This window comes from Falco cherrug, chromosome 15, assembly GCF_023634085.1.
Source record: "Falco cherrug isolate bFalChe1 chromosome 15, bFalChe1.pri, whole genome shotgun sequence".
In the NCBI taxonomy this organism is placed as follows: Eukaryota; Metazoa; Chordata; class Aves; order Falconiformes; family Falconidae; genus Falco; species Falco cherrug.
This window is the reverse complement of record NC_073711.1, coordinates 4,887,225-4,899,654: the sequence shown is the minus strand read 5'-3', so window position 1 is coordinate 4,899,654 and position 12,430 is coordinate 4,887,225. Positions and strand designations below refer to the sequence as shown.

The 12,430-nt window shown below is 45.9% G+C and overlaps 1 protein-coding gene across 1 annotated transcript; it reads right to left on the bottom strand.

The window, feature by feature from the left end:
* Window positions 1-6,272: 6,272 nt before the first annotated feature.
* KCNE5 (potassium voltage-gated channel subfamily E regulatory subunit 5) lies at window positions 6,273-7,088 on the bottom strand. The gene is made up of 2 exons (XM_055727753.1): window positions 6,838-7,088; window positions 6,273-6,738 (listed from the first exon to the last, which is right to left on the bottom strand). Exons 1-2 carry the CDS (start codon window positions 6,841-6,843, stop codon window positions 6,298-6,300), a joined length of 447 nt encoding a protein of 148 aa, XP_055583728.1. The 5' UTR covers window positions 6,844-7,088; the 3' UTR covers window positions 6,273-6,297.
* Window positions 7,089-12,430: the final 5,342 nt, after the last annotated feature.

The window sequence follows — 12,430 nt, the reverse complement described above, 5'->3', positions numbered from 1 at the left end:
GGACTGTAAATGTTTTAACTGAGAGCATATTGTTGTGCCTCTGCTGTTTTGCTGTGAAGAAGAAATGAAACACTCAAATAAGGAATGGCTCACGGGATAACTGGTGATTTACTCACTTTTGCTGTTTAAAACATCAAATTAGTAATGAACGCACAGTGTACATAGCAACTTTTAGTTGCTGGCAATGAAATGATGAGTATGCTAATGCAAAGTCAGTGTTTGCATGGAAACAGACATTATTCTAGAAACATGTTTTAGAAACAATGCCAAATACAGTGTGAAGTTCTTGCTGTGTTTGAAGGTGTAGTTTTCAGTGAGGCTTTGCAAGTGTCATTTTTTGTAATTACCCTGAGCAAGGCTCTGACAGCTGATGCAGTGTAAAGGTTTAGGAGCACTGGGAAAAATAAATCACAGTTAGGGTCAAAACAGAAGATATTTTTGCGAGTATGTTGAAAGTGAATCCAGAAATTGCTCTTTCTTTATTCCCCCCGGGCTGAAGGAAAGAATAGTTAAGTCTTTCTAAACAAGCTTTTCTTTCCTTATCCTAACTGAAAAGAAGTAGGTCATTGATAGCTGAGCTATTCCTTCAGAAGGCTGGGTTTAATAACATAAATAAATCTATCTTATTATCTTTTGTGTCCAATGATTGAATGGGCTACGGGAGACTAAAGTGGCCATTTTGCTCTGGATCAGTAATACAGGTGCCTCGGAATATACTATCGATGGAAAAAAGTGTGTTGAATTTCAGTGGCTAATTTTTGTCATCTTACAATCTTATTCAGTTCAGTCCCAGTGGGTTTGCAACTTCATGGGTTTTTAAGGTTTCCAACCAGTACATAATGTATTGGACTTACTAAAACAAAAAAATGAATGTTGCTGCTGGGTTTAAGACATATTTATCAAGGTCTCTGTATGCCACAATATGAATTCCTTTTAGGTGTTCCAAGTACTTTGGTGTATGTATTTATGCCAACAGGCTAAGAATGAACTCAATGTGAACTTACTGGCTCAGCAATGTAACCTTGTGTCAGCTACAGCATGTTCCTGGATTCTGAGCCTTTAAAGCGCATTTTTCTTCAGAATTCAACACATCCATGCTGAATCCTTAGCCTCATCTGGATGGAATAGTGTATAGGGGCATTGAGAGTTCTTACATGTAACTGAATTGATTTAGGAGGCTTGAATTCCTAATGGACTAAAGTTTTGCCACTCTAAAAGGCTTATTCTTGTATTTCTCCCCGTGCCGGGGCAGTGCTGCTTGCTAGGGCAGTCCAACCTGGTTTCATAGAGGTCCTCTTTCCAGCTGAACTCTATGGATGTTGCTTTTGTTGGAGAGTCTTCCAGAAACTGAGGGCTTCATTGAAGTGGATAGTTCTGTTGTTAATTAAGAGTCCCACTGGACTTTAACTCTCCTCTGTAACTATCTGGTGGTACACTTTCCTCTGTAGTTTGTCATTTAATGGAATTTAAAACAGTAAGTGGACTATAGCAAAAAATGGTGCTGTGTGTTTATGGGGAAAAGATAAACTGTAAAAAGAAGAACGACTGAAAAATATTTTGTATCTTTACAGTTACAGGTTCTACATCATCTTGATAGTAACAACACAAATAAGAGGCTTATGGTTCTGTGATTCTAAATGGAATTACAATTTGTGTAGTGCTTTTCCACTGGTTATTATTCCCTGATGATTGGTCTGATGTGAGGACAGGTATATTTATTTTCTTGCAGACTTACTGCACCCAAAAATTACACTTAGTTGCAAATACAGGCAGTAATAAATTGGCGCTATCTTTAGAAGGTAACATAGATCGTTAAGAGGTTTGTGACCTTGTATAGGCAGGAAGACAGATAAGTCTTTCTGTCCTAAATCTGGGAATATTATCACTTACTGTTGTACTCCATGCTTTCTCGAAGCTGGGAGGTATGTATGCACACTGCAGAGCCTACATTTGTAGAATCATAGAATGGTTTGGGCTGGAAGGGACCTTTAAAGGCCATCTAGTCCAGCCCCCCTGCAGTGGGCAGGGACCTCTTCAACTACATCTGGCTGCTCAGAGCCCCGTCCAACCTGACCCTGAATGTTTCCAGGGATCTACCATTTTTAGGGGCAACCTGTTCCACTGTTTCATCACCCTCATCATAAAAAATGTCCTCCTTGGATCTAATCTCAGTCTGCCCTCTTTCAGCTTAAAACCATTACCCCTTGCCCCGTCGCAGCAGGTCCTGCTAAAAAGTCTGTCCCCATCTTCCTGATAGGCCCCTTAGGTACTGCAAGGCTGCAGTGAGGTCTCCCTGGAGCCTTCTCCTCTCCAGGCTGAACAACCCCAGCTCTCAGCCTTTCCTCACAGCAGAGCTGCTCCAGCCCTCTGAGTATTTCTGGGCCCCTCCCCTGGACCTGCTCCAACAGGTCCATGTCTTTCCTGGACTGAGGACCCCAGAGCTGCACGCAGCACTGCAGGGGGGGCTCAGGAGAGCAGAGTAGTGGGGCACAATCACCTGCCTCGACCTGCTGGCCACGCTGCTTTTGGTGCAGCCCAGGATACCGTTGGCTGGCTGGGCTGAGAGCACACATCGACAGCTCATGTCCAGCTTTTCATCCACTGGTACCCCCAAGTCTTTCTCCTCAAGACTGCTCTCAAACCCTTCATCCCTCGGCCTCTGTTGATACTGGCGGTTGCCCTGACCCAGGTGCAAGACCTTGCACTTGGCCTTGTTGAACCTCACGGTTCACATGGGCCCACTTCTCAAGCTTTTCCAGGTCCCTCTGCATGGCATCCCATCCCTCAGGTGTGTCCACCACACCACTCAGCTTGGTGTCATCAGCAAACTTGCTGAGTGAGGGTGCTCTTGGTCCCACTGTCTGTATCACTGATGGGGATACTAAACGGTGCTGGTCCCACTACAGACCCTGAGGGACACCACTTGTACTGATCTCCATCTGAACACTGAGCCATTGACCGCTACCCTCAGGACAAAACTATCCAACCAATTCTTCATCCACTGAACAGCACATCCATCAAATCCTTATCTTGTCAATTCAGAGAGAAGGATGTTGTGGGGGACCGTGTCAAAGGCCTTACAGAAATCCAGACAGACGACAGCTGTAGCTCTTCTGTTCTCCACTGATGTAGTCACGCCATCATAGAAGGCCCCTGGGTCGGTCAGGCAGACGTGCCCTTGGTGAAGCTGTGCTGGCTGTGGGGAATCACCTCCCTGCCCTCCACGTGCCTTGGCACAGCTTCTAGGAGGATCTGTTCCATGACCTTCCCAGGCACAGCAGTGGCCTGGCGGGTGGGTGGGTCCAGGGGCCTCCTTTCCACCCGCTCTAAAAATGGGTGCAGCGTTTCCCTCCTGCCAGCCACCGGGGACTTCACCTGACTGCCACGACTCTTCAGGTGTCACGGAGAGCGGCTTGGCAGGTACATCAGCCAGTTCCCTCAGGACTCTGGGATGCTTCTTGTCAGGTCCCATAGGCTTATGTATGTTCAGATTCCTCAGGTGGTCACAAATCTGATCTTCTCTTACCGTGCGAGGGACTCTGCCCCCCCAGTCCCTGTCTTGTGGTCCATCTGCTCCAGAGGTGTGGGAAGAGAGGCTGCCAGTGAAGACGGAGGCGAAAAGGTTGTTGAGTACTTAAGTCTTCTCATCCGCTGTTACTGTTTGCCAGTCATGTCACCGGCGTACGCTTTCTTTGACCTTCCTTTTCTGGCTGACATACCATAGAAGCCCTTTTTATTACTCCTGGTGTTCCTTGCCAAGTTCAGCTCCAGCCACACCTTGGCCTTCCTGACCCCATCCCTACACAACCAGCCAGCGTCCCTATACAGAATTCTGAAAAATTACCTGCTAGAGACACCACGAATATTATAATGTGTGAAGTGAATAAACAAACTTTATTTTAAATCAGCTTTATTTTTAAATCATATAGCCAATTGCATTTGTGTATTTAAGTATTTGTAGATGCATATCGTATCTAAGCCTGTCTGCATATATGGTGTATATCTTGTTCCAGCCTGAGCCACAGTTAATGCACGATGGTGTTATCTTATTTAAGCATCTGGTTGAACTGTAACTGTAAGAATAGATGGACTGATGTAAATCACAAATTACTACAGTTCACCGAGACCTTGTGGTTCTTTCAGGTATAGAAAGGTACAGACAGAACAGCAGATAATTAGAATTGGATGTTTTGTTAGTTAGTTGGCAGGAGGTCTTGTGCTTTCTGTAATTGTGAACTGTGTAAGGAAGGGTAAACTTTTTCGCAAGGGCAGCCCCTTTTTTTCGGTAGGGCCCAAATACAGTATGTTGCAAATGCTTTGCATTTCGGAGGTAGAAGAGAAACGTGTTATTAAGATAACTAATCTGTGGTATTAGCTGGACGTTGACTCAGAGGGACTGCCAGAACCTTCTTTCAGAGTTGTCTATAGGATGAAGCAATAGAAAGCAGTTAGCAACCAGCTGACATGAAATAAAGCGTTAAGCACACATTTTTGTGTCCAGTCATTGAAGCTTTAATGTCTGCAAATCTCATACTCAGAAAACTGTAAGAGTCATTCCCCTGTTCTTGTCTCATGTAGCTGAGTTCAGTGGGAGCAGTTAGTACTGCAGCTCCTGAATGCTTTCTAAGCTGTTAGTGCGTAATGCCTCTTAAGAGGCCAGAGTCCTGTTCGTGGGCAGTGGTTGGGCAGAAAAAGAGAAGTTAATCACTGAGACAGGTTAAATAAAAAGTTTTGGGCATGCATAATGATTCCCTCTTTCTTATAGGCGGAAACTTTGGTTGTGGTCAGCTTAATTCTGATTGTGCTGAAGGAAACATTCACAGGAAATCTTCCAGGTGGGCTAATACAGCTTTTTGGTTATCTCAGTGTGAAAGTTCCTTGGATGGTCAGCTTCTGCAGCTTAAAATACGTCTCTCTCTGTGTGTGTATATATATATATATATATTGCTTATGGCTCTTCAAAAAGTGCAGGTTGAAGTGAGCACTTGCATTTTGCAGAGACACTGTCTGAATCCTTGCAGATGGAGGTAGCTGACTGGAACTTTTACTGTGGTCTCACTACTTGATAGGGGATTTTAAGAATATTGGGTGTTTGCTGGTTTCTCTGACATCCTTTTTCCACACGGTGCTAACTACTACATTTTCTTTGCTGAACTAAAGATTTCACATACATCTACTGACATAGTGCTGGCACATAGTACTGTTCATACACTTCCATTGAAATCGTTTCAGGAGCTTGAATTTTTTTTCCCCACCCCATACTTTTTGATTATTAAAATGTACTCACAAGGTACCGTTTGATATCTAATGATACTTTGCCATTTGCTCTGTGGATATTGCAGTATTTTTCTACAGTTGACAAAGCTGACTCGGTAACTGCTAGTCCTCTCAAGGATTATTTTTTTTTTTAAGCTCATCGCTTCAGGTATTCAGTTTGCAATGATTCCCCACAAAAAACAGTAGAGAGCGCAAGATGCAGTAGTTGCCAAATATAAGATGATAGTTTTGCTGGAAAGAACATGCATAAGCATTAAGAAATCTAAGTAGACCATAAAAATCTCACCTCCTTCGAAGTTAAGGTCAAAGCTTTGTTTTCCTGCAGTGTGGTTTGGATAAAATCCAGACAGTCATTTGGATTGTGTAGCACAGCATTCCTAGTGAAGGTGCTTGTTCCTTGGAACTGTTCATTAATCTATATTGGAAAAAACCTCCACCCAAAGCCCAAACCAAGAAATGATAGACTATTAACATGGCTAGAACATCTGAAACCACCTTTGCCTGCCTGTTTTTTTTTGTAGAAAGCATATGCTGTATGTTGTTTTAATCTTAAGATTTAACTTGTACAGAGACATTCTTGAATTACGTATCTCTCGTGGGCATGAGGATGTTCCTGATGGCTTTAAAAGTTACCGTGCATCGGTAAAGCCTCAGCGCTAAGATGCGGAGCTGTTGCTTTCCTGATGGGAACAACTTCGGTTTCGAAGCTCTTTTCGTTTTGATAAATGCTTTCACGTAAAGCGAAACAATCTTGCTTCAACAGAACGAGACCTGACCCTTCCTGCCCATCGTACCTGGCGTGCCTGTCAGTGCTGTGCAGCGACAGAAGGGCACGCAACCCAGCGGCAGAGCTGCTTTTCATGGCGTGAAACGCAGCCGCAGCGCCGCGGGGTGCGGGACAACCCGGCGTTAAAGACGAAGATGTCAAACCAAGACCTAAAGGTGACCGAGGAGCGCGGTGTTTATTGCAGAAGAGCAATACAAAGCGGCCCGGATCCATCCCGCCCGCCGCCCCAGCGCTCAGACCAGCCGCTGCCCCGCGGCGGGGCCGCCCCCCTCGGCCGGCTGGCCCGGGCCGCCGCGGCCCCAGTCGCGCTGGATGTAAAGGTGGTAGGGGTCGTGCTTGGACTCCAGCTTGCGGGAGCGGGTGTAGGCCAGGATGAGCCCCCCGGCCAGGCAGCCGTAGAAGACCATGATGAGCAGGATGTAGAGCGAGGCGTCGCCCCCCGCCCCCGCGCTGGCGTTGCGGCCGGAGCCGCGCAGGTCCCGCAGCAGCGCGCTGAGCAGCGCCGGCAGCCGCCGCGGCTCGCTGCAGTTCATGGCCGCGCTGCCCCTCGGGACCCCCGGGGGCTCTGCCGCCGCCCCGGGGGCTCTGCCGCCGCCCCGCCGCCGCCGGAGCCCGAGCTGGAGCGTCCGGGGCAGCCTGGCGCTGTCAGTGCTGGGAGCGCAGGCGCCGGAGCCCTGCAAGGATTGAGTTCAGCTGAAGTCCAAGGACTGACCCTCTGCCTGAGGGGTGGCAGCCGCAGCCACACCGGGGGCAGGGCTGGGCTTTCCCCTTACCTGCATGAAATCCAGCCCACGTTGCTGCCTTCCCGGTGTTGGGAACGGCTAATGCCGCATCCTCACAGTGCCAAACGTCGTTCGAACGCGCGCTGCCACGCTAGAAGGGGTAAAATAATCTGGATTCTCTTTGAAAAGCGCAGCTGGAGGAAAGCAGTCATGTGGAAAACAGCTGAGCAGTCTTCAGGCCTGTGCCCCTGGGAGCAGGTCCTGCGCAGGTGAGGGTGCTGAGCCCTGCTGAGCACCCGCGGGGCTCCCGCGCCCTCGGGGAGGGAGCAGGCAGAGAGCAGAGGGAAATCTCCGTTTCAGCCAGAGCACGGTGCAAACGGAGATCCTTTTACGGGCTCTACCGTGAAAATAAATGCTTGGGAAAATGCAGGTCCCCCAAAATAAAGCGAGGAAAGAGCTGATCCTTGTTCCTTGAGCTTTGGCAGCTTACCGGCCCTGTTGCAGGGCTCTTTGCAGCAAAGCCCGCGGGCACCGGAGCCCTGCCCGGGGAGCTGCGTGGGACCCGTGCGGGAGCTGGCACCCAGCACCCCTGGCACAGCTGCCCAGGCCCTGGGCTCACGGAGCCGGGGGCTGGTGAGGGGCGTGTAACAGAGAAAAGCAAGGAAAGGTGGTGGGGTGCAGGAGCTTGAGCAGCAGCAGCTGTGGTGGTCAGATACCCAGGGGCGGAATTAATTGAAGTCATTAAAACAACTGGTAAGTAGCGGAGGGTCTGTTCCTTGAGCAGAAAGGCTTGGAGGGGGCTGTCCCCAGTATGGCTGTGCTGGAGAGGGTCCTGAGGCTGCAGCAGACAGGCAAGTATTCTTCATTACTTTTTTTTTCCTCCTTACAAAGCTCTGTGCTTTGTGGTGGTTTTTTATGGTGTTTTTTTAAAACTCTGTGAATGTTCTGAGGGCCTTGGATTTTTCCTGTTCTCAGGTTATCTGGTAACTTTTTAAATTCCGTTGTCATTGTGTTTATAGGTGAATGTGGCAGTTGTACGTGTTATAGATTCACAATCTCTCCAGCATGTAGAGTCATTTTAATACTGTGTGATTTCTTTGCCTATTTCCAGGAGGTGGCTAGTCCCATTTTTGTGTTCTGTCCTATTTTCCTCTCATTGCTTACAGGTAAAAAGGATGTATTTTAACAGACCAGAGCGAGTGCCTGTCTGTAAGGGCAGCTGGAAAGGCAATGGTGTGGTATTGACTTGGGCTTTTCTGCTTAAACAGCATTAGGCAGGAGTCCACCCTGCTGGGTTGAGTTTTGAAAAAATAGCAGCTGGAAAACCTTCCGTAACGCTTGTCTTCTAGTCTTTAAGTTGCTCTAGAAGAAACGCTAGTGAAATGGGATGTTTCTGCAACAAGATATTCTCCCTCTTTTTTGTTCTGGCCCCCCACAAAAGTGACACAATTCATTATTTCTTGTTTCAACATCGGCAAAATACAACTGAGAAACCCTCTGGTTTAAGGATAGAATCTCCGCTGCCCTCCTCCACCCTCAGTGGAACTTACAGACTACAGGGTACGAATGAGAAATTGCTCCCTAGTCAGTAAGACATCTTTCTGCCGTGCATATGGGTGGGGATTTTTCTCTTTTGAGTCCTTCCACAAATTCCTCTCTCTTAAGCCAAGTTTTTGGCTCGGAAATGTTGCAGGCGTCTTGCTTTTTCACGATCTACAGGTGACCTATTGAAAGTGTATTGGTGGCTAGACAATGGAAATAAAACAGAAACTACAGTAGGTCATAGTTTTTACTAGTCAGAAGGGCTGAATATCCATTTAGTATCTCCAGAGAGCCAAGAAATGGTCTAATGGCATTTTCTTCACCCAGTGCCAGGCTTTAATTTGCTTTTCTACAGTATGTTTTTTATTGGTGTGAACAATTTTCTTGGCATCTTTCCTCTGAAAGTAAGGATTCTGCTTGTCAATGAACGCTTAGAGTGGGCTGTATGTAGGTTAAAACTGAGTCAGACTGGCTCGTTACAAATTCAGCTTGGGTTGGGGCTTAGCATTTGATTGCAGAGCTCCTTAAGTGTCACCATCACCACCTGTGCATTTCCACTTCTCACAGCAATATCATTATGCTGCTGCAAGTGTTCAGAGCAGAAATCCAGGTTTTAAAAATAACAAGGAAAAAAAGTCACAAGGTGAGAGTTACACCGTTATGTAAGAGGCAGGTATGTTCTGGAAGGCAGTGAAGTTAGAGGAAGTAGTTACCCTCCGCTCTGCAGGGCGCACGGGGCGGGTATCTGTCCTGCTTTGGGCTGGGATAGTTAATTTTCTTCTTAGTAGCTAGTACAGTGCTGTGGTTGGGATTTAGTGTGATGATGATGTTGATTGCACACTGATGTTTTAGTTGTTGCGAAGTAATGTTTATTCTAAATCGAGGCCTTTTCAAGTTTCCCATGCTCTGCCAGTGAGGAGGGGCACGAGAAGTAGGAAGGGAGCAGAGCCAGGACACCAGATGACATCATGCTCAGCAATACAAGTCTGGGAGGAAGAAGATGTTTGGAGCGATGGCGTTTGTCTTCCCAAGTAATTGTCACGTGTGATGGAGCCCCGCTGTCCTGGGGATGGGCGAACGCCTGCCTGCCCCTGGGAAGCAGGGAACGAACGCCTTGCTTGGCTTTGCTTGTGCACGTGGCCTTGGCTTTACCTGTTGAACTGTCCTTATCTCAACCTGTGAGTTTCCTCACTTTTAACCTTCTGATTCCCTTCCCCCATCTGGGGGGGTGTAGTGACTGAGCGGCTGTGGGGGGGGCTTAGTCGCTGGCTGGGGTTAAACCATGACAGTATCGTGTTTTTGAACACAGGGACAGAGTGGCCCTGGTTAAATGACCCCGATTAAATTTCATAAAAACAGGCTCATGGGGAAAGATTGTGTTTGCTTAGACTTGAAAGACAGAAAGTAAAGTAGGGCAGGCGGCTGTAGAGAACAGTGAGCCATTCTTCGTGTTCGCTCCCTGGGGGAGCGCCATAAGTAATAAGCTGATCGGTATCCAACAGGAAAAGTTTAGGTTAGATACGATGTTGTTTAGAACAAATAAAAGCCCAAGCAACGCTTCCCAGGGCTGGGACTTTGTAAGTGCTGGAACGCTGTGTGGACTCGGTACCCGAAGTCATAGTTGGGCTACCTTTCTTCTTAAGCCGGCTCAACAGCGCAATAGGCCCGTTAGGAGGAGTCCAACGCTGTTTCAGATTATGAAGTGCTACATTACTTCCCCCACCTTATCTGTGTGTTAAAAAAGTAAAACTTGTATTTTTTTGCCGTAGCATTTTAATGATATGAGGTCATGTCTTACAGGGATAGGTACTCATGTTCAGGGTCTGCATTTCCAGAAATAATGGGGATAGTGTGGATGTGGTGGTCGTGCTTCTGTAATAGAAAACACGCGAGGGTAAACGCAGAAATAAATGTGTGTAACAGAGTCACTTCTGGCATTTCTGTTAATACTCATCATTAACCAGGTTATCAGTATTTCAAAATGGGAGAACAAGTGAAAAATGCAATAGGTGGTTTGGGGTTGGCCTTCGGGGGCTTTTTTTGGCTTTAAAAGTGTAGGTGAGGACTCTTAAGGATCAGACACTGTGCCCAGAGCTCTGTTTGTCTCATTTAATTAGCACTGTCCTAATGTCACAACTATATACTTGCAACTAAAGAGTTTAGGACACATTACCTGTGATAATCAGCTTCACTAAAACACTTGGCCAATATAGAATAGAACTGATTTTCTTCAAAAACATGTCTCTTACCAGTGATGGTGTAGCAAGATTCTAGATACTACAGCTCCCAGTAGCAAAGCAATAGTGCAGACAACACCCCATTTCTGTTGAAACTCATTCAATTGAAATTATGTAAAAGTGACAGGCCAACAAGAAGTGTATTTAATACAGGCAGCCCTATTCCTCCGTGGCTGATGCAATCCTGTCATATTAAAAAAAAAAAAAAAAAAAAAAAAAGCCATCAATAATCTACTCTGTAGCAGTGCTGAGTTAACTGGAAATGCATTTTGTTTATTAATCCAGGTAAGTTCACGCTTTTTTTACTTTATGTGCTCAATTCCATCTAAGCAGTGACTGCAAGTTTTACTGATTGTACTTTATAAATAATCTTTGTGGTATCTTAGGCAAAAGAAGCACAAGATTTGTTATTTTTGAGTTTCTAATGTTTAAATTTTAGCCTGCAAAGGGGAAATCTATGTACATGAGAGTAAATCAAGCTTAGCCATTAGGGCAGGCTCAGTAAAAAAATAAGCACAAAACAAAAACCATAAAAAACCACCCCCACCACCCCCCAAATCCCCCCCCCAATACCAAATACATAACGAGAATTTATTTTTCTGTTGCCTGTAAGTGCAGCACACAACTAATTTATCATTAGAATGCAACGTCATTATTTGAAACTGCCATTCTGGGATGTGATAGAATTAGGTTTTGGGTCTGTTTGGTTGTTTTTGGGTTTCATGACTGAAAATTTGTGACCCATGTTCTCAACTCTTACCTGGCAGGCACTCACAGTATCACCTTATGCTCAAAGTTCTCAGAAGTTATAAAGGGCGCTAAAATTGTATCAGGTTGGTTAAACACCACCTCACCTGCTCTTAAGGGAGTAACTTACTGCTTTCTCAGTTTGGGGGTTTGGTTTTTTTCCCTTTCAAACCAATTAATGACACCTGTTACGTGCCACATCACTGTTGCATTATGTACAGGAACCAGGTCTCCTCTTCCAGCCCCCACCCAAGGTTCTGTGTCAAAGCTGTCCCCAAAAGATGTTTGTTTAACCTTCATCGACGGAGGCTCTGAAGCCTTTCAGTGGCAGCAATCTTGAGCCACTAGTTCCGTAGTTAGGAAGGAACTGTGTTCAAGCTCTGTGTTTCTTTTCAAATGTCGGATTGTAAATGCCACTTAAAACTACCTCCTCTTCCACTGGTGACAGCTCTTTTGTGCCTTTGTTAGGGTAACGCTGGGTGTAGGTCAAGGTTAATAATCTTTTGCCGCGTGCCATTCTCCTTCAGGCCACCTACACTCGTCAATAATCTTCCTTCATATGTTAAGCCAACTAGTCCCAGTTACTGGTTATACTCTGGCTTTCTCTAGATATCCCATGTTTTTTGACCTAAATATAATCTTGTATCAGACGTGCCCAAACGGGATTTTGTTTCTCTTTGAACTTTTTTCTCAGACTTAGGAGGATTATTTTGAATTCTGAACCTGCTTTCTGAAGAAGTTGCAGCTACTCTGAGCTTTCTGGAACACTGACATTTAGTAAATGAACCTCTCCCTCACACTTCAGTCCCACAGCAGATGTCCTTTCAGTCGAGCCCAGGGTATCATCTGTAAACACGACACAATAGTTTTGAGGCCATAGTCTATCACTTCATCTGCATCCTAGTTCCCTATTTTTAATGGTGAGAAGGACATCCCTGCTCATTGTTTCATTCCTCTCCACAAGCTCTGTCACAAAATAAATTCATTAAAAATAAGGATAAAATTCTTACCAAACTGCAAGTGTTAGATTTGCAAATAACCCCCGTATTTGAAGGCAGCCTGATGTAATCCTTCCCCTTCTCCAAATATGCCCCAAAAGCTGATGTGTATCGAGTTGT